The 22,046-nt window shown below is 41.3% G+C and overlaps 1 protein-coding gene across 7 annotated transcripts in view; it reads right to left on the bottom strand.

The window, feature by feature from the left end:
* Window positions 1-7,890: 7,890 nt before the first annotated feature.
* The window catches only part of LOC144688427 (tumor protein p53-inducible nuclear protein 2-like), a 37,962-nt gene continuing 23,806 nt past the window's right edge, over window positions 7,891-22,046 (bottom strand). For 5 of the 7 annotated variants that reach the window (XM_078554937.1, XM_078554941.1, XM_078554943.1 and 2 more), the window contains exons 3-4: window positions 10,781-11,129; window positions 7,891-9,923 (exon numbers count right to left, since the gene is read on the bottom strand). In XM_078554937.1, coding sequence (XP_078411063.1) covers window positions 9,674-9,923; window positions 10,781-11,129 — 599 coding nt within the window. In that variant the 3' untranslated portion in view covers window positions 7,891-9,673. The remainder of the gene's footprint in view (window positions 9,924-10,780; window positions 11,130-22,046) is intronic. The other 2 variants (XM_078554944.1, XM_078554945.1) reach the window with 2 other exon arrangements.

Raw genomic sequence — 22,046 nt, 5'->3', positions numbered from 1 at the left:
CGAGAAGCTTTGGTGAGTTGCTGCAGTGCATCTCGATGACACACATTGTCGCCATGTTGTGCTGGTAGTGTTGGGAATGTTTAATGTGGTTGATCAGGTCCTCCTCAAATAGGCTTATCATTTGCCACAGAATTTCCAGCGCCTGACCTCATCTCATAGCAACACAATCTGTGGCTGGTCGAGTTAAGTTTCCAGTCAAAGATAACCCCCAGGATGTTGATGGTGGGGGATTCAATTATTGTTATGATACTGCAGATAGTAAATGCTGAGTTGTTCAAATCCCAAAGGGAAACTTGAAACAACTGCCACATCTTGTTTTGCATATTGTATAAATTTCAAGATGCATGCCTTGAATTCAGTAGTAATAAGACCACCAAGCCTTATAGGTTTTTACAAAACTAGATTAAATATTTATTAATAAGAGAAATGATTTTAAATACATATAGATCTACAAATTATTATGATAACTTCTAAATCCCCTAATCAATCTAATCTAACTCCCAGTTATACTTTCATTAAGGCAACAGTAAGACACACAGATTTTAAAAGACCCAGGCAAAGAAACATGATACCCTGAACAAGTCGAATTCAAAGTGAGTTCTCTTAACTTCAGTCCCTGGAGGCAGCAGTTTGGTACATATAGGCTGCAGGCTTTTCACACTTGTTGGATCTTAAACTGCCTCCCTCACAAACAGCTTTCTCTCCTTTATACACATTTTCCTCTCAGTGAAACAATGGGTATTTGCATTATGTCTTTGGGCTTTATCTTCTTGATAAAAAACCTCTCCTAGCACTAAGTTTTACCAGCAATCTTTGGGAAAAATAAATACCTTTGTTTCTAAACTTCACCTGACTGGGTGACACATTTCACCCCTCCTTTGAAAACAATCTAGCCTGGTTTATTTAAAAATATAAATGTTCCCTTAGCACCTATGTTTCTAAACTTCCCCATCTTTATCTAATTAACATTTCAAATCTAACTTCTCTTCTTACATCAAAACATCCAGACTAGCTGCCTCTAATTCAATTAAGTCTCACACCCACACACATAGACACATCTAAAATAACATTGTGGAAATTATTATATCTTCCTGACAATTATGAAATGCTGTTTAAAGTCGAGGGAGGTGGTTAGATTGTCTCTTGCTGGGATGGTCATTTCCTGACACTTTTGTGGTGCAAGTGTTATTTGCCAGTTATCAACCCGGTTGTCCGGATCTTGCTGCACGTGAGCAAAACTATCCCCACTTCTGACCTTATGAAGGGAAGGTCATTACTGAAGTAACCGAAGATGGACCTTGGACCCTATCCTGAAAACTCCTCCAAATGAAGGCCTCCACCAATCAGTTGAGAGTCCACCCCTGTCTCGATTCCCATCGCTTTCAATTTTACTGAGGCTGCTTGATGTCAAGGGCATTCACTCTCACCTCCCGTGTGGAATTCAGCTCTTTTGTTTTGATTGGGCCCAGGCTGCAATGAGGTCTGGAGCAAGGTGATGATGATTGAGTTTTTGTGACTGGATGCCTGTGTCCAGTGGGGTTCCACAGGGATCGGTATTGGGTTCCTTCCTGATTGTGGTATATATTGATTTAGACTTGAATGTTGGAGGGCTGACCAGTAAGTTTGCAGATGACACATTGGTGGGGTGGTAGATAGTGAGGAGGATAGCCTTAGATTACAGAAGGATATAGACGGGCTGATCAGTGGCAAATGGAATTTAATCTGGATCAGTGTGAGGGATGCACTTGGGAAGGACAAACAAGGCACTGGAATACATGATGAATGGGACCCTGGGAAGTACCAAGGATCAGAGGAACCTTGGTGCATGTCCACCGGTCCCTTAAGGTAGCGGGACAGGAAGATAAGGTGGTTAAGAAGGCATATGGGATACTTGCCTTAATTAGCTGAGGCATAGAATATAAGAGCAGGAAGGTTATGCTGGTAAAGCCACAGCTAGAGCATTGCATGCAGTTCTGGAATCCGCATTATAGGAAGGATGTGATTGCACTAGCAAAAGTGCAGAGGAGATTTACCAGGATGTTGCCTGGGCTGGAGAGTTTTAGTTATGAGGAGAGATTGGATAGACTGGGATTATTTTCCCCGGAGCAGAGGAGATTGAGGGGGGACATGATTGAGGTGTATAAAATTATGAGGGGCATAGATAGGGTAGACAAGGAACTTTCCCCTTGGTGGAGGGATCAATAACCGGGGGCATAGATTTAAGGTAAGGGGCAAGAGGTTTAGAGGGGATGTGAGGAAGAATTTTTTCACCCAGAGGGTGGTGGGAATCTGGAACTCTCTGCCTGAAAGGGTGGTACAGGCAGATACCCTCATAACATTTAAGAAGTATTTGGATGTGCATTTGTGATGCCATGGCATACAAGGCTATGGGCCTAGTGCTGGACAATGGGATTAGAATAGTTAGGCACTTGTTTGACTGGTGCAAACTCGATGGGCCGAAGGGCCTTTTTCTGTTCTGTAGACCTTTATGACTGAGCCAAGGCTATAATGATTTCCAGACCCAAGTGATCCTGGCAAAACCCACATTGATAAGTGCTGCTTGCAAGCACTGTTTACAACAACACCCATCATTTTGCTGATGAGCAAGTGCAGACTGACAGTGGACTTTAGGGAAATGATGGCAGGTTTGAAAGATTAGGGCACAGTACACGAGGAAATTATTCAAATGTTAGCTATCAGTGTGGAAAGGTGAGCAGTCACTGGGTTTGGGGAACGTTCTTACGTTAAGCAAGAAGCCAGACTCAAGGTGAGCAATATGGGAGATGAGTTAGAATCATACAGCACAGTAGGGGGCCATTTTTCCCCATTGTGCCTGTATCGTGGCTGTGGAACAAAAGGGGGGGCGGGGGGGAAAGAGAGAGATTGTGTATCTCAGATGGAGTCTGTTGCTAGACAAAAACAAGTGAGGTAAAACTAGACAAAGGGCTAGAGGAGGGAAAATGTGCTTGAGGTGTGGAGGTCAAATTGAGGCTCACGGGGGGTCTGACATCACCATGGCAATTTGGGCTAGGTGGTCATGAAAGGTGTAAGCAGTCAGGAGAGGTTTCAGTAAGGACAGCTGTTGCTGCCCAGTGAGTGGCAATGACTTGGAACTTGCTACCTAGCAGGGTGGTTGAGCATCTCTGCTTACATGATTTCAAAAGGCTCGAGGGAAATAAACTTGCAGGGCTATGGGGATCAAGCGAGGGATTGGGATGGACTGGTTTGCTCTAGAGAATCTGCTTGGCCTCCTTATGTGTCATTATGGACTTAAAATAGCAAACTGCTTTGTGTTGTAAAGAACTAACTGATTACCAACATTAAATCCCAAACTATTTAAATCCCAAACTATTTAAAAAATATACAGCTTAAGTAAATGTGACCTTGAAGGCTCACGTTGTCTCAGTTCAATACTTTGCCTTGAACCCTCAGGCCAAACGGATTCGCGTTGCAACCTGTGGAAAGGTCTTTATCACATGCTGATTTAGCTGCTGCATATTTAAAGTGTATACTGGGAAATATACAGCACAGACATGAGGAGCTGAATGGCCTTCTGAAGTATGATAGGAACATGCAACCTATGATGCAAGGGGAGCAGTATGACTGCAGCCGGAACCATTAATTGCACTCTTTTTTAAAGTTTCAACCCTCTGCACAGCACACTTGTGAAACTTACCTATTAACATTCGTCATTAGAGATGATAGCGACTCCTCGAAGGTCGAATTCTGTTATTCAAGGGATTTTTTAAAAAAATCCCTCTTCAATGTTATTCTCCCCTCCCAAAAAAAATATAACTATAGAACTGTCGAACACAATTATGCAATATCTTTGAAGCTCGTAGTGAAAGACTCAGGACAACACATTTGGAAAAAGTGAATTTTATGAAAATAATGAAATTCCCACAGTCATCATCAATTGGCTATGACAGTATTAATTTTGAAGCACTATTTCCACCCATAATCCAGTTATACATTTCATACTTCCAGTAATTGAAAACAGTTATGAAAGACCAAAAGAAAAACAAGCTGCCTTTTTTTGCATAGGACTTTACTGTTACCACTCAAGTCTCCATTTTTTTTTTTAAATATTATATACATACACAATTTAAAAACCCATCACACCATCCCCAAGTGGAAGGCACATACACAATCAATTTAATACATAATGAGAGGTAAGTTACTGATGAATACAAGCCATATAACTATTTTTAAATATATTTTATATCTGGTAACACACACACACACTCTACCACTATACAGTGTATTGTAATTAGAACAAGGAACCTTGTGTTATTACAAAAAATGTGGCCGGATGACTATAGCTGCTCAGTAGAATGTGCAGAATGATGTATAGAACTACAAAATTTAAAAAGACACCACCCTTCAGTACCATGTTTCACCCGAATACACTTGAATTGGAATCTGGCAATAGTGTTGAATGTCCAGCAGGTGGTGCTTATGAAACAAGTGCAACCTTTTATATTTTAATACTGTAGCTGTGCAATATCAATATGTGGGCAGGGGGAAGTGGAAGAACATTACACAAAGGAAATTTCCTTTTGAAAATATTCTAAGAAGATATGGAAAGCAAACAAGAGCATAGGATTAAACTAGGTAACCCATCTGGAGAAAATACTAGCACAGATGTGATGGATTAAAATGTACCATTTCAATGCTGTAACATTCTCAGATTTTGAAATTAGTCTACTTCTGAAATTAAGTTTTTTTTTTGCTTTTAAAACTTGAATAATCCAACTACTTGAGTTAATAGACTACATATCAAAACCACAATTGTAGTGGGGTGGGGGCGGTAGAGCGAGAAATGGAACTGCAACTCCATTTGAATGTCAGCTTAACTCCCCCAGAAAAGTATTGCTTTAAAAGTCCAGGCTAAGAATATTTTTGAAAGTGATACACAAAGGATTGAATGCTGTACATCAATCCTTAAGCAAACATTAACTCCTTAATGAGATGTAGTTTGGGGATCAGACCCAATTCTAATAAAGATCATGAATTCATGGAGAGATTGATCCTGTTAAGTAGATGAAACAGTTGCTAGATACATTAAAGTATTTTGCAAATTAAACAGAACTCTGCATTAAATGAATGAAAGCATATCAATGTAAAACAAAAGATAGAGGCTTCTCTGTTTAAAATGTTCAAGTACAAAAGGAGTTGTTACACTGCAATATGACAGACTGGAAAACCATTCATCTATCTTAAATCTGGATTCTCAAAATATCACAAGATGGAGAATTAAAATGTTACATTAGATGAAGCTGCTTTATTTGAACATGAGCAATCTTCATCCTGAGAGCAAGTAATTTTTTTTTAAAAAGTTACTATAATCCTTTTATTAGCCACCCTGAAATTAGTCACCTTGTAATGAACATAAACCAGAAAAAGGTCAAACTAAGTAGGCATCAAAGCCTCAGAAGCTTTTTATTCAACATGGATCTTATCTTGTTTTTGAATTTAAAAAAAAACACACTGCATTGTGACGTATTGTCCCTGAGAGAGTCTGCGCTGTCTAGTTTAGAAAGGAAAACTGCAGCTCACATATCACATATATCCTTAAATAAATCAAACAAAACATACACATCAGCAGAACACTCTCATCCCAGTCACTGACAAGCAATTCTACCTCGGAACACTGGTCTCAACAGCACAGCATATATTTCTAAATGTTCTTTTGTTGTATTTAACAGATAATACTGTCCACAAACTTACATGTTTTCAGTTACAAAATAAAGTTGTATATTTCTTAGTTCAGCACCACACTTGGTTAATCCGGAAGTCAGACTGTAGTGTCAGGACCTTCTTTTATAGCAAGGCATTCAGTATAAGTTAGTAGGTAGATACAAATTGTTGTTGAAAGCCCCAGTTACACTAGTGTAGGTACAGTGCAGTGTGTATATTTATCACAGCATCTTACAAGCACAACTTACATAAATTAGTGCCAAAGGATTTCCCTCAATTTTCACTCACCAGTACTAAGTCTCTCCTACCCTTGCCCACCCATCTCTGCTGACATGTCAACTTAAAACTGGAGGTAAGTAACCCTTAGGGAAAGGAAAGGAAATGAAATACACATCATTAGTACTGGTGACAAGTTCAAAAGTGGAGTGAAGGTGGGGATGGGGCAAGTTGTGGAGTAGCTACAGTAGCTTATTAAAAAAAAAGACCAAAGGCTGGGCAAGGGAGAGAAATGCTGCTCATTAAGGAAACGAATTGCTGGCACTGTATGGCAGTCTGATCACCCTGAAGAGGCAAAATATCACAGTACAAGATGTGAACCTTCACGAGAACTCAGTACCTCAATTTTGGTTCATTTTAGATGTCTTTTTTTTAAATACAAAGTTTAAGTAACCTTCATTGAGGGGAATTAGGTGCCTAGTGTAGCTAAAGTGAAGTGAAAAGAATATTTTGTTCCTTTTTCAGTGTTTACCTTCCTCGGACTAAGCTTCATTTGATGTGCCTGGTTTAACTATGCGTGGGTTACATCTTTCAATGAATTTGGCCTGAAATACATCCATGTAAAACAGATTTGTTGTTCAGTGATTAGATACAAAAACATGTTCATTTGTAAATAGCACAGTGGTGAAATATGCTGATGCTCCATAACGCACTGTACAGTGCAATGTTACCAGTCAGATCCAGACACCTAATTTCCACATGGAGAGCTGGATCAAAATCCTCCCAACTCCCTACCTAACAACACTGTGGATGTACATACACCACATGGACTGCAGTGGTTCAAGGAGGCAACTCACCACCTTCTGAAGGGCAAAGAGATGGGCAATAAATGCTGGCCTAGCCAGGGATGGCCACATCCCACAGATTAATTTAAAAAGTCACAACTGTACGAGGGGAAGTTTCTATGTAGAGGCAAGGTTTTTCAACAGATTTAAAAGAAAAATACAACTGAGGATAAAAATGTTCATGCTTGCGAGCAAGGGTGACTGGTTTTGAGATTAAAAAGGTAATTTGAGCACAATTTTTAGGCAGGCAACTTTTATAAGAGGAGAGGGGAGATCAAATGCACTCAAGACAAGGATTGGAGGACAAATAGCAAATCCATTTTCTCCCAATTAAAAGATCCTCAAACTGGGAAACAATTCAAATGTGGATGCCTAGAGTTTTCATCCTAGGGAAGGAGTAAGTCAAAACTAGTCCCACTGAGAACCTATTACTTTTTTTAAACAAAGGAAAAAAGTACAATCTCAAGTATCATAATGGTTGTCCCTTTCCAGTATAAATACTTTTTTTTAAAAAAGATCAATTCTTAGGATTTGGGCATTACTGGCAAGACTGCATTTTAGTGTCTAATCCATATCGGCTTACAAAGCTGATGCTGGATCACCTTCTTGATTTCAAATTGGAATTTCACTTTGAGCCTGGCTTGGTTGGGCCACTTCAGATGACAGTTAAGAGTCTCAGTGTGAAACTGGAGTCATATATGAAGTCATAACAGCACAGGTCACTATTCAGCCCATCTAGTCCATGCCAGCTCTCTGTAGAGCAATCCAGTCAGTCAGTCTCATTCCCCCCACCCTATCCCTGTAGCCATGCAAATTTATTTCCCTTAAGTGCCTTTTGAAATCATTGATCGTATCAGACATAGGCCATACCAGGTAAGGATAGCAGGCTTCCTTCCCATAAAAGGACATTAGTAAACTAAAACAAAAACAGAATTACCTGGAAAAACTCAGCAGGTCTGGCAGCATCGGCAGAGAAGAAAAGAGTTGACGTTTCGAGTCCTCATGACCCTTCAGCAGAACTGACCCTTCAGTAAACTAGTTGAGTTTTAAAATGATAATCTGACAGTTTCAAGGTCATTTTTACTGGTAACAGTTTTTATTTCCAAATTTTATTTTATTTTTTAAAGAAGTAATTCAAAATCCTGAACTGCTACGTTGGGATTTGAACTCTCTCTCACTCTCTCTCTGTGGATTACTGGTCCAGTAAAAAAAGGCACTGCACTACCCTACCGGGACATCAGAAATTAGTTAAAAACAAAAAGCTAAAAGAGTTCTGCCGAAGGGTCGTGAGGACTCGAAACGTTAACTGATTTCTTCTCCACCGATGCTGCCAGACCTGCTGAGTTTTTCCAGGTAATTCTGTTTTTGTATCAGAAATTAGTTGGCTCATTGAGATTTTTTTTTTAAGTTTATAAAAGAAAGGGAGCTAATACTTTTTAGCCTTCTTTCTTCATTAAAGAATCACTTTTAGTATGGTAAAGATTCTGCTGCATTTCCTGACAGGAGGAACACACATACACACCTCAAATTTATGAAAATATGAATATGCAAATGAGTTTATGGATGAAATGCTTTCCCAAATATTGATTAAAGAGGAACTTTTTTTTTTAAAAGAAGGGGTAAATTACACTCCCCCTCTTATTTTTGATCATGTAACTTTAACCCAACCAAAAGTTTCGGACCCAAGTCTGCAATCTTTTACTCTAAGCAGCAAGACAGAGCAGCAAGAAGGCTGGAAGTGAAGCATCAAATACAATCACACAATGGATTGGCACTCATAATAATACCTCTCTCTCTCTCTCTGGCAAATTAACTTAATCCAGACTCTCCACCGTCAAAATTAAACCCCTTCAGTGAAAAAAAAAACTGCACCCCTAAAACAAAGTCACAGCCCTCACCGTCAGGTCACCTCAACCCCAAGGTCAAGCCTAACTCTAACCCAGGCCAAGAAAGATATCCCTTCCACCAGATTTGACTCAACGTTACCGATGGCAACAAGGCTGAGAGCAAAGTCAGTGAGTGGAGTTGGCAACAAGACCAACAACAGGAGGAGGAGTTGACGACCAGGATGAACAATTCAGCAATAAATTAAGAGGGTTTAGCAGCACAGCCAGAGAGGATCGTAAACAGCAGATAAAACGCAACCTTACCTGCACTGTCACTGGGATATTACAGCCTGAAGAACTCAGCGGCTGTTAGAAAAGTAATTGCCTGGCGAGAAAATCAAAAGCTGATGCTATTCTAAGTACCCCGCGACCTGATCAAACAATTCTTTATAAACTGATAAAATGCTTGGTGAGGATAGCAGCACTCATTCACTCCACCCACCCCCCCAACCCCCGTGATGTTTTGTGACATGGATTTAACACCGAAAAAGGTTGACCCGCTTGGTTTCGATAAACATCCTTGTGGTCTAGGATCTGGTCTGCAAACCAACCATCGTATCTACATGGCTGACTGCTGCAAGCTGTAATAAATAGGGTTAACTTGAGAGAGTGATAATTCGCTGTTTGCTTTACTTTTTTTCTTCCCCCCCACTGGCACAATTTTCCTGAATGCATTAAATTATTAAAGCAAGCAACTGCACCGCCATGGCCTCTATACCGACCACACATGTAACTGAGGCTTAAAATAGGAAGGAAAGCAAAAGGATCTAATTCATTTAAACATTCCTTAAAAAAAAAAGTGACTTAAGCATGAAGACACAGGAAAGGAAAGGAAAAAGGTCCCAAATGATGTGTCCTAGTCGGAGCATGGAACGACTTTTATTTTTAAAAAGCTACGCTTAGAGCCAGAAGGGCAGCTAAGTTAAAAAAAAACCCTGTGTGGCAAAGATGCACAGTTTGTGTCAACTCATGGTTAATGCCGTCTAACTGACCCCTCCTTATTCCGCTGTTTTCCCTGAGTTGGTTTTAGTAGTTGTACTGGCGCCGGCACGGCTGGTAAACAAAGCTGCCGTGGTGCTTGGTCCGATGGAAGCGACACTCCCTCGCTAGGTTCTGCCTTTGAAGGCGGTTACGGCTCAGCTGGCGCTTGTCGACCCGCTGCTTCGCTCGCTGGATCCGGCGGACCTGACTCGCCTTCTCCAGGAGACCAGCTCGGCCGACAGCTGCTGCAGGAGCTGGAGCAGCCCACCTTTCCATCCTGGTCGGAGTTGCATTTCTATAAAGTGGATAAAGAATATATATATTTTTTTTTTCCCCCCCCAAACTAGAATATTACAGCACAGCAACAAAGCCATTTAGACCATTAAATCTGCCTCTTCACGAGCTATTGTGACTTTCTTACTCCCCAAAACGTTAAAAAAACATTTTTTTCCCCCCTTGTCAAACAACTAACTTCCCCCTCAAGGATTTAAAAAGTTCTGCTTCAAAAGAAATTTAACCTCTCCTTGGAAAATGTTCAGCCAATGAAAACAACTCTCACCATGTATTTCATTACAACCCCTCATCTTGAATGTCTTATCACAAAATTCTTAAAGTCCACCCCCATCTTATCAGTTTCAGTGGGGAAATAAGGCATAAACTTCTCAGAAGTGGTAAACCCTCATCTCTGGTAACCTCCCTGTGAATTTAAGTTGCGCCTTTCCCATTCTTTCAGAATGTAGCTGCCCTACATCAACTAGGCTAGAAATTTCCTCAGGTCTGTTCCTGCTCTATTGGGTTTCAGTTGCTCTTCCTGTGAAGTTACCACGGCAGAAAGGAAGCTCCCAGTTTAGTGTCTTTGCTGGACTTGGGGAGCCTGCACAATTAACACTAGGTTTGTCAAATTTAAAATGGTTGAAGTTACTAATATGGGTAGAACTCTGGAAAGAACCGGATGTCAATAAGGTTAAGTTGCCGATAAACTCAATGCAGAATTGACTCTCAATAGATTAAATTCAGAGGCTCACTGTAGTTCTCAATGACAATGAAGAGGGTTATTCAGTTACTTTCCGCTGAGGGGGAAAACAAGAGAATTGATGTTCCCTCAACCACATCCAATTGCCCCCCCCCCCCTCCACTCCTGCCATATCTTACCCATCGTTGATTTCCTCGCTGGCATCCTCTTCCAGTGTGCTGATATTGGTATTGCCGGCAGCATAGACGGACATGCTCGGGTGCTCAATGAGCAGGTTCTCCAAGGGGCTGCTCTCCACCTGGACTTCATCCTGGCCTTCTGCAGTAAAACAGGGGGGAGGGGTGACAAACCAACTCTCTTCCAAAGTGCAGGGTAAAGACTGTGGAGGACTAGAGCTGCTTCCACAGTGACAGAGAGACTCAAGAGAAGAAGAGGCTGATGGAGGGGACTCATCGGAAAGGCAAGAGCTGGGCACAGCAGCATTTGCCTTCACCTCCGCTTCTTCGCTTGAGGGGGTAGTGCAATCATCTAAATTTGGGGTGTGTGGGTGAGAGGTACATGCGACCATCCAGTGACATGAACAGTGGTCATAACAGTTTGCGTGAGAATTAACAGATAATCAAATCAAAAGAATCAGATTGAAAGGGGGTAGATGGGAACAGAGGGGAGGGGGTGGAGAAAACAAAAAACAAAAAAAAGAGACTGATTAGTCATTTTCTCAGAATGACAGGCCTAGTCCAGCATTTTCAAAAGTTTACACGTTGGTCCTCCTTAAGAGCAAGTTGCTAAAGAGCAATTTCCTCTAAAGAGCAATTTTCCATTTGTAGCAAGGTAGGGTTTTTTTTACATGGCCTTGACAAGGAGGCACAACCCTCATTTTTTTTAAGTGCAGCGCAAGGTTATTTTGGGAGGGAGGGGACAAAAGGGAAACAATGTTGAGATCCTGCTTGCTCGCCAGAGAAACTGAACTGAGCTGAGAATGGGGGTCAAACTCAAGAACAAAAAAAAAAGCAAATCAACCTGGATGTGCATGAATCACCTGGGAAAAATTTCTATTCCCCCACCTTCCCCCAATTCTAGTGAATCTCACTCACTAAAGAGCGTAAAACGCCATTAAAGCAAAAAACGAAAACGTTAACTCTCCTGTACAAAGTTAATATGCTTTAAATTTACAAACTATTTAGTCAAATTTCAAATTGTCTTTTTTTCTCTAGATCAATGCAAAATTCCAAATCAAAAAAGAAGCTGGTGCGGTTCCCCTCGACTTGTGTTCTATGTTTCTCCATAATTAATGGTCCACATTCCTCAAAAACGCACACTTCAAAGCCACATGTTGCCATGATTGTTAGGAGTCGTTAATTACAGAGAAACATTATGTTAAACTTCTAACAGCCATTTGATGGAGATCAGAAGTCAATTCTTTACTCAGATTTATTCACAAAGTCAAACATTACAAGTATTTAGCTCCTCACCCTACTCCCCACTCCAGTGTCAATAAGTGTCTCTTATGTGGGGTCAAATAACGAATGTCCATCTGTTTATTTTTACCCTTAATTTGCACAATTTACAGGTTACTCCTTACAATTTCCTCCTGTTAAGAGGAAATTCAGACCAAGCTGTTATGAAGAATTCATATTAATTTTGCTTACTCATTCTTACATAACAATACTACACTTTTAAAAAAAAAAGACCATCTCATCTTTCTTCTGGTATAAATAACCATTCAGAAGGCTAATGTTTTGGAAATAATTAATTTTGCTCCCAACCTACTCAAAGCAGGTTCTCTGACTAATGTGATGCTGCTCCATATGCTGCCAACCATCATTATTCCAGGGTGCACGCATTACTTAGGAGAAGGGAAAAAAAAACATTTTTGAACCCAAGTGAGGAACACATGCATCAATCCTTTTCCTGGTTACTGCTGCATAGGCATAAACAATACTCATCATTCCTGAAATATGGGGATCAATAGCAAGTTCAGATCTTATTGAGACATTTAAAATCCTGAGGGGACTTGACAGGGCGGATGCTGAGAGGATGTTTCTCCTTGTGGGGGGGGTGGTCTAGAACTAGGGGACACAGTTTAAAAATGAGGGGTCCCCCATTTAAGGCTGAGCTGAGGAGAAATTGTTCCTGTTATTCTGTGGAGTTCTCTTCCTCAGAGAGCTGTGGAGGCTGGATCATTGAATATATTCAAGGCTGATTGAGACAGATTTTTGGTCAATGAGGAGACAATGGTTATGGGGGACAGACGGGAAAATGGCGTGGAGGCCACAATTGGATCAGCCATGATCTTATCAAATGGCAGAGCAGGCTCGAGTGGCCAAATGGCCTGCTCGTAGCTTACGTTCTTGTGTTCAGCATTTATTGCCCATCCTTAATTGCCCTTAAGAGGGTGGGTAGTGTTGGGCTGCCACCATCAACTGCTGCTGCAGTGCCTGTGGTGAAGGTGCTCCCACAGTGCTGTTAGGTAAGGGGTTCCAGGATTTTGACCCAGCCTTGATATATGATACATGTCCCAGTCAGAATGATGTGTGACCTGGAGGTGATAGTGTTCCCACAAACGATGCCTGCTGCCCAGTCCTTCTAGGTGGTGAAAGTCACAGGGTGGGGAGGGATGAGAATTGGATTTATGAAGAAATATAGCAGTAAAACCAGGATTGCCTTACTCCTTGACACCGTATCTGTATATGAAGCCCATTATGATGTACCCCAGCACGTTTTATTCTCCCCAGTCTTTGAACAGCACATGTTGGCGAGATGGGGAGTGCACCATGTGGGATCAGTCAACGAGCCCACAAATGGGGGGCGGGGGGGGGGGGGCAGTGGTGGGTAAACCAAAAATGGTTAAAATGATGAGATCACTGCAACATTTTGCATTCATGCTGTTTTTAGTTTAACTCCCTCAAACCAGTGTTAATGTAAGAAATCTTCTATCGTAAACCTAAATTTGTCCCAGAGTTGCCACACAAGACCAAAAAACTTAGAACTGGACTGAGAAGTTTTGTAAACAAAATGTAAAATATGCAGATCCTGTATTTTTTTTTTATTCTTTCACCGAATGTGGATATCACTGACAAGGCCAGCATTTGTTTCCCATTCCTAATTGTCCTTCAATTGAGTGGCTTGCTAGGCCATTTCAGAGGGCAGTTAACAGTCAACCACATTGCTGTGGGTCTGGAATCACACGTAGGCCAGACCAGGTAAAGATGGCAGATTTCCTTCCCTAAAAGGGCAATAGTGAACCAATGGAGTTTTTTTTTTTAAAAAACAAAAACAAATCGATGATAGTTTCATGGTCACTGTCATGGAAACTAGCTTTATGTTAATTTTTTTTAAAAACAGAACAGAAAGGAAGAGACTGTTCAGGGAGGGAGGGAGGGATTTATGCAAATAATCTCCATGGAAAGATGTAAAAGGTCTTCCAGATAAAGCTGAGATGACATTTCCCCTTGGCTCATGTTCCGCTTCACATAAAAATATAACCAGCTCTTAATCCTGTTACTATCCATAGCAGAAGTGACCTTGCGGTGTCACTGGCCAAGAGAAAAGGAGGATGTGCCATTTTCTCAAATCAGTTAAACCAGAAGTCAACGTCAGGTGGAGGCTTGGTGACCAACTGTCCCGTATTTTAAGGGATTGTCCCTTATTTTGACTGTTTGTCTTGCATTCCTTAAGGGATGCCTTTAGTCCCGTATTTCTAGGACAGCACATGGAAGACTGAGCCTGGGAATCTCGGGTCAGTGTTTTGAGTGGGACTGCAAGTCCGAGAGCCGACCAACCGAGAGATGACAATGTTGAGATTCCACAAGTCATAAAAGTTTTGGTTGCTTTAAACCCACTCCTCCTCAATCTTATAATCATTAGAAACAACCCTTCCCCAAACCATGCTCTCGTGCTTACCAGCACCACCAATCCATTCTTATGATAACCAGCAATGCACCCACCCCCCACCAAACCCCTTCACTTACCCCCTCCCCCACTCCTGTTCCCAGTGTCCCTTATTTTAATTCATAAGAGTAAGTCACCCTGGGTGGGGTTCGAATCTTTTGAAGAATATTTTGTGTACCTTTTAATTCTTTTTGGCAAGAGATGCAGGGGGGATATAAGGCAAACCTTTTTAACATACAAATATGGAGCAGGAGTAGGCCACTTGGCCCCTCGAGCCTGCTCTGCCATTCAATAAGGTCATGGCTGACTGGATTCTAACCTCCCGCCTATCCCCCGATAACCTTTCACCCACTTGTTTGAATATTTTTAAGTCAGAGGTAGATAGATTCTAAGACTCTGCTTCCACTGCCATTTGAGGAAGAGAGCTCCAAAGATGCTCAATCCTCAGAAAGAAAATTCTCCTCATCTCTGTATTAAATGAGAGACCCCCTATTTTTAAATCTGTGACCCCCTAGTTCTAGATTCTCCCACAAGAGGAAACATCCTCTCCACATCCACCCTGTCAAGACCCCTTGGGATCTTAAAGGTTTCAATTAAGTCGCCTTTTACTCTTCTAAATTCCAGTGGATACAAACCTAACCTGTCCAGCCTTTCCTCGTAAGACAACCCACCCATTCCAGGATTAGTCTAGTAACCTACTCTGAACTGCTTCTAATGCATCCTTCCCTAAATAAGGAGACCAATACTGTACACAGTACTCCATATGTGGTCTCACCAGTACCCTGTACAACTGAAGGATAGCCTCCCTACTTTTATATTGAATTCCCCTCAAAATAAGTGATAACATTCTATTAACTTTCCTAATTACTTAAAATGCAAGTGGTAATGGTCTGAACTCAAATGTGGGTAGGTAGATGATCAATGGTTTGAAAAATGAATTGAATGGACACTTGAAGGAAATAAACTCTCAGGGCTACAGCAACAGCGCAGGGGAATGGAACTGACTGGATTGCTCTACAGAGAGCTGGCATGGACTCAAATGGGCCGAAAGTGTAATTGTGGCACAGGAGACCAATGACTCTCGTATTCACTTTGAAATATTGCAGTTTGCTGCTGGCTCTATTTTTTAATTGGGTTGCTACCCAAAATTGCTTTTGAAATCACATTACAATTTCTGCTTGAATGAACACCTGGAACACAGCAACCTTCACCATCCCATCTTCATCATGTCATTCTAGCCCCTTAAGTTGAAGTATGTTAAATGAGGCTCATGGACTTGAGATTCAAAACCAGAGAAACCTAATAACCAGACATTTCTGATACTCCGTTCCAGAGAAGAGTCATTTGACTCGAAACGGTGACTCTGTTTCTCTCTCCACAGATGCTGCCAGACCTGAGTTTCCAGCATTTTCTCTGTTTTTATTCCCGATACTTCACTAGCTATGGAGGACCAATTTCCTGATCCCAGGCAAAAAAAACTGTCCCCAATAGTGGTGCTTTACTACACTCCAACAGATTGCGCTAGCTTTGATTAAGTTCTCCAATTGAAATATTATAAATATATGCCCTGTAGTGGTATAATGGAGTCCCATAAAGGGTTAATTAGCGTTAATAGTCTGTGATGTCATAAGGAAGTGACATATACTCATGTGATCTGTGTGTCCAGGAGAAAGCAGCCTGGAAAGAAGCTAGTGTGAGTGAGTGTTCTCACAACTGTAAATATGGATCTTCCAAGGAGTGGTAATCACTGGAGTGCCACTCCGCTCCTATTTACTTACCTTGCTGGAGCTCCGCCTGGACTTCTGAACCAGGGCCACCTCAGAAATGTGAAGCGCAGAGTCCTCCTTTGTAATGCAGGAGTGTCAGGGAAGCTAAGCCATGCCCCCTTTTACAGCACTAGCTGCCATATGTCAAAATGGAGAGAAGGTGAGTGTGTAAGGCAAGTGGGTGAGCAAAATTCCCAAAGTTGTTTACAGGATTTGGAGGGATAAAAACAGGATATCGTATAACACTAAGTTCAGAAGCTTATATATGCCCGGAAAGGTTCTACACCCTTTACTTCCAAAGGTAAAGCAACAGATTGACTCAGTGGTAAGACAAGGAGTCATTTCACCTGTAAAAGAGCCAACGAGTTGGTGCTCAGGGATGGTCTGAAGCCAAACGGTTCCGTAACAATGTGTGTCAATCTCACAACTCAAAAGTTGTGGAAAGAGAAGTCCATCCAATGGCATCAGTCGATGACAATTTAGCTAAATTAGGGAAGAGCACAATATTCCCCAAATTAGATGCTGACAGCAGACTCTGGCAAATACCTCTAGAAGAGGAGTCCAAGCTTCTCTCAGCTTTCACAACACCATTTGGAAGATTCTCTTTGAACAGCTTACCCTTTGGAATAACATCAGCACCACAGATCCTTCAACAAACAATGTCAAATCTTTTAGAAGGCTTACATGGAGCTGTTTGTCACATGGATGCCCTGTTGATACGTGGGTCCACTCAAGTTGAGCATGACATGGGAGTGAGAGCAGTGCTGAGAAGACTACACAAGGCAGGATTGACACTCAACAAGAAGTGTGAGATTTCACAGCCAACAACCAGGTTTCCCGGTCACATAGTGAGTGCAACAGGAATAAAGTTTGATCCACTGAAGACCAGAGCCGTCACAGAATTTCCAGCTCCAAGGAACATCACGGAGTTACAAAGGGTCATGAATCAAGTGGCAAAATGTCTTTAAAAACCTAGAGCTCAAGAAGCCACCATGCCAATTGTTACCCCAAGCAATGAATGGTGTTGGAAAGAATCATGTCAGAAATCATTCAAAAAACGGAGAGGTTGATGTTATCAGAGATATTCGCACATTATGACCCAGAGTTATCTACAATAGCAGCAGCAGACTCATCCTCTACAAGATTGGGCGCAGTACTTTTTCAGGTACAAAGAGATGGGAAATGCAGACCAGTCTATTACGTATCACGTTCATTAACAGACACAAAGAGATACGCAGTAATCCAAAAGGAAGTATTAGCAGCCACGTGGGCATGCGAGAAATTTGCTGACTACATCTTAGGTTTTCACATTATAATAGAAACAGATCATAAACCTTCAGTCACACTGTTGAGTCCGAAAGAGCTTGCAGCGATGCCATCAAGAGTTCAATCGTTTAAATGAAGATTGATGATGTTTGATGCTCATATGGTACATGTTCAACGGAAACAGAGCACAGCAGAGGCATCATCATGCTTTGAAACAGAGAATCCAGAAAAAAAAACAATGCAATATTGAATTTGTGGAGGAGTTTGCTATAATGACAGTCCATACATTATTGGCAGTGACACAAAGATTGAGTGAAATCAAAGAGGCTCAGAAATCAGATGAGGAATGTAAGCAGATCAGGAGAATTTTGCATTAGTGGATGGCCAACATATATACACCACATAGTCCTATGTTGAGACCATATTTTGAGCAGTGAGCACATCTGACAGTGGTCTATGATTTACTGGTATACGATGAGAGGATAGCAACCCCAAGAGCATTGAGACTTGAAATCTTACAAACACCTACATCAAGGTCATTTAGGCATGACCGAGTACAGACTCAGAGCACGGTATTTGGTTTGGTGGCCGGGTCCCTCGAAGTCACTGGAAGAAATGATAGATATCCTGATGTATCGCATGTTCAATTCACAGACAGTCATCATCTTTTCCTACAGGGCCATTGGAACACCTCAGAATGGATTTATTCGAGCGTAAAGGGACAATGTTCAAAATAGTAGCAGATTACTACTCAAGGTGGATTGAAGTGGAACAGTTACATGGTCACACATCAGAAGCAGTGATAATGTAACTGAAAGAAATTTTTGCAATCCATGGGATTTCTGATATTGTGGTATCGGATAGCAGTCCACAACTGCCAAAGAGTTCCAAGAGTTTACAGCATTATTTGGATTTGTTCACACAACAAGTTCACCGAGGTTTCCTGAAGAAGCTGAGAGGGGTATCAGAACTGTAAAGCCATTTCTGAAAAAGAATGAGGATTTTCAATTAGCGCTCAAGTTATAGATCCCCACCCTTGCAGAATGGATTGGCTCCATGCGAGTTACTCATGGGAAGAAGGTTGCGAACACAGATTCCTACTTTTCCACATATATTAATGCCACAGGTCAAGGACACTGACTTAGGGAAAGTACGAGAAAGAGAGGCAACTTACCGAAGTATACAGATGAAACGTCACAAATGATAGTTGTCACAGAGAAGGAACATTATCAGATCTTTGACAGGAAGAACAGGTTTGGATCAGAGATCAGTCGAGATTTGGAGAAGTCACCACACTCGAGATCTTACATTTTCCAGACGAAACAGGGCACAGTAAGAAGAAACAGAAGAATTTTGATTGAAGTTGAGCAACAGAGTGAAAATCAGAGACTGGAGAGGTTGTAATCATCAAGAAGGAAAGATGACACTGAAGCAGGTGATCCCAAACTATCTGCTAGTTTGAATTCTGTTTAACAGCATCCAAAAGACCAACAGCAGAATGAGAATGCCTTATTCCGTTCAAATGAGAGGGGAACGATGTACGGTAGGTTAGTAAAGACACCACAATGCTTATCAGTGTAACAGAAGTTGAGAATCTCAAAAAAAAACACAGGAGAGAGAGAGAAGAGAACAAGACGACACCACAGAGAGAGAAAAAAAAACATTTACCCAAGAGAGCAAAAGAGGCTATATTTCCTACAAGACTTCAAATCACTGAAATGTTCAGAATGACTAGGAGACTGAGACGTTGGGCTTCTAGGAACGTCAGAGAATGTTGAAGTCTAATCAGAGACTTGGGGGAGATGTAGAATAATGGAGTATGCTAGACTATGTCCCATAAAGGGTTAACTGTAATAATCTCCGACGTCATGGAAGGAAGTGACATACACCCATGTGATCTGAGAATCTCTAGGAGAAAGCAACCTGGAAAGAAACTAGTGTAAGGGAGTGTTCTCATAACTGTAAATATGTTGTAATAAAGTTAGTGTTTGCAGCTAAGAGTCTTCAGGAGTTATTGGAACTACTCTAACCCAACACACAATTTCCAGCATCCGCAGTATTTTGTTTTTAACACAACAATATACTTGTCTGGTTCCTAGGTACGCTGAGGCAATTGTACAAAACCCTGGTCAGACCACACAATGAGCATTTCTGGACATGTAGAATTATTTAGAGCCACGATTAAGGAGAGTATTAAGTTCCAAGGTGTTTATTCTCACAAATTTAGATGAGAAAAAAGGTTCCTTGGCAAATTTGTCACAGGCTTATTTACGCCAAATTGGTTCATCAACCACATGATTCCAGCTGGTTTGCACCCAACAGTATCCAATACTAACCCCCTATTTTGGCTTGTGCATTCAACAACAAGTTATTTTGAAGTGCAGTAACATATATATTCGCCAACCATTTACTTAGACAGTAAGATCCTACACACATCAATGACTAACTAATGACCTTTGGTTTGAGGGAATAGAGCCAGGGCACCAGGAGCTTTCATGCCTGCTGTGCAAATGCACATAAAGGGTGGAATTTTACAGGCCTGTCAAAGCAGGGGTGGGCTGTAAAATGCAATGAGCCATTCAAAACTCCATTGATTTTGGTGAGAGGGGCCATAAAATTCCACCCATTGGATCGTCAATATCCAGGAGAGGCAGGTATTTGTTATGGGAGTTTAATGTCCCATCTGCGAATCCAAACTGGCTTTTTGACTTGACACGAACAGATAAATCTCCACATTCGTAAGGTTATTCTGGATAAACACCTGGGGTGGGGGAAGCGGGGGAGAGAAAGGAAATTAATTGCTGGGTTATGGGAAAAGAACAGGGAAGTAGGACTAATTAGTAGCTCTTTTAGAAGTTGGTACAGGCACAATGGGGCAAAAGATCTCCTTCTGTACTGTATGATTTTATATTTTGAGGGGCTGTGCAGTATTCCTGCCAGCTAACTTGCAGCTGGAAAAAAATGACCTCAACAAGTGACATTAGGAATGCATACTAATGACCTTAGGGACAGTTGCAGATTGTTCCAAACAGTTTGTTCTGAAGCTAGAAGAAAAACAACAATGCAGGAATGCCTAATCGGAATGGCAAGTTTAAAGAGGCAGTGCACTGATAAAAAGCTGTGATATCTCACATTTACAATTCCCCACATATCACAAATTCCTGATTTCAGCCCCAGGACAAGAGGGGAAAAACATTTAAGAATCCGTAAGATAAATAATGATGCCATTACCACTGGTGATACTGAGCAGGGACAAACTGGAAGGTCTGCTTCAGCCCAGTGTGTTTGTTTTTACTAAGCATGGATATAAGGGCCCTCCATGTTATCTACTAAACCAACATGGATATAAACTCAGAGATAAAAAATATAAATATAAACTCGCCCAGCACATTGGCCATACCCCACCATCTGTTTTTGGGTTTAGAAAGTCTCTTTGAAGTTAATAGGGTACTTAACAATAGCATCTTTAACCCAATAAAACATCCCAAGGCATTGTAAAGTAAACTAGCATCAAGCTACATATTAGGGCAGCTGACCAAACTCTTAGTCTCAAAGAGGTGGGTTTTAAGGAACATCTTAAAAATGGGAGAGAGAGGTAGAGAGACTGCGAGATTTAGGGAGAGAATTCCAGAGCTTGGGGCCTAGGCAGCTGAAGGCACAACCACAGTGGTGGAACAATTATAAATCCGGGATGCACAAGAGGCCAGAATTAGAGGAGCGCAGATATCTCAGAGGGTTGTGGGGCTGAAGAAGATTGGAGAGGTAAGGAGGGGCAAGGTCATGGGCGGATTTGAAAACAAGGGTGAGAATTTTTAAAATAAGAGGCGTTCCTTAACCAGGAGTTAACATAGATCATTACCAATTACAGTAAACTTTATTACCCAAAGAAATCCTTACGCCTTGAAACACACATTCACCAGCAGAAAAATGACTTCTGGCTTTATGTTTGTACCAGGTGAAAAGACTTGGCATTGAGATTTGTAAATAACTCGTTTTGAAGGCACGTGATATGTAGAAATGGGATAGAACATCAACTTCTGATTTGTTGACTGAATTTCATCTAAAAATTGACAAAGAAACCATTACTGACACCATGTAATTAGTCGCAATGACCGGTGTTTCATTATCTCACATCACACGGAGGCTTCAACAAGCTAACGACGTGTCCCTCAATTTGAGACCTGACTCAGTGGCTTTTTAAAAAAAAATTGTGCTTTTATGGAAGTTCTCCCCTCCCCTTTCAGAAGTTTACATATCTAGGCAAAAAAAGATAGAAATGGGCTCACATTGCACTTGTGTATATTTGCCATTCCTTCTTTTTCTCTTATTTTCAGGCAATGGGAAGCAGAGGTTTTATGGAGGCACGGATAATCTAGTGGTCTCAGGGGGTACAAAATGCTTCTGGCCTCTTTTCAGATGTAAGACCAATGGAGCACCCAGTCCGGAAAGCCAGAGGGTAATCCCAAATGGAGTCTCAGACCTTATTTGGATACTTTAAGTAGAATGCCAGCGCCCGTTACAC

The sequence above is a fragment of the Cetorhinus maximus genome, chromosome 13 (genome assembly GCF_964194155.1).
Source record: "Cetorhinus maximus chromosome 13, sCetMax3.hap1.1, whole genome shotgun sequence".
Lineage (NCBI taxonomy): Eukaryota > Metazoa > Chordata > Chondrichthyes > Lamniformes > Cetorhinidae > Cetorhinus > Cetorhinus maximus.
Note: the sequence above shows the minus strand (reverse complement) of the source record. Positions and strands in the feature narration are given on the sequence as shown.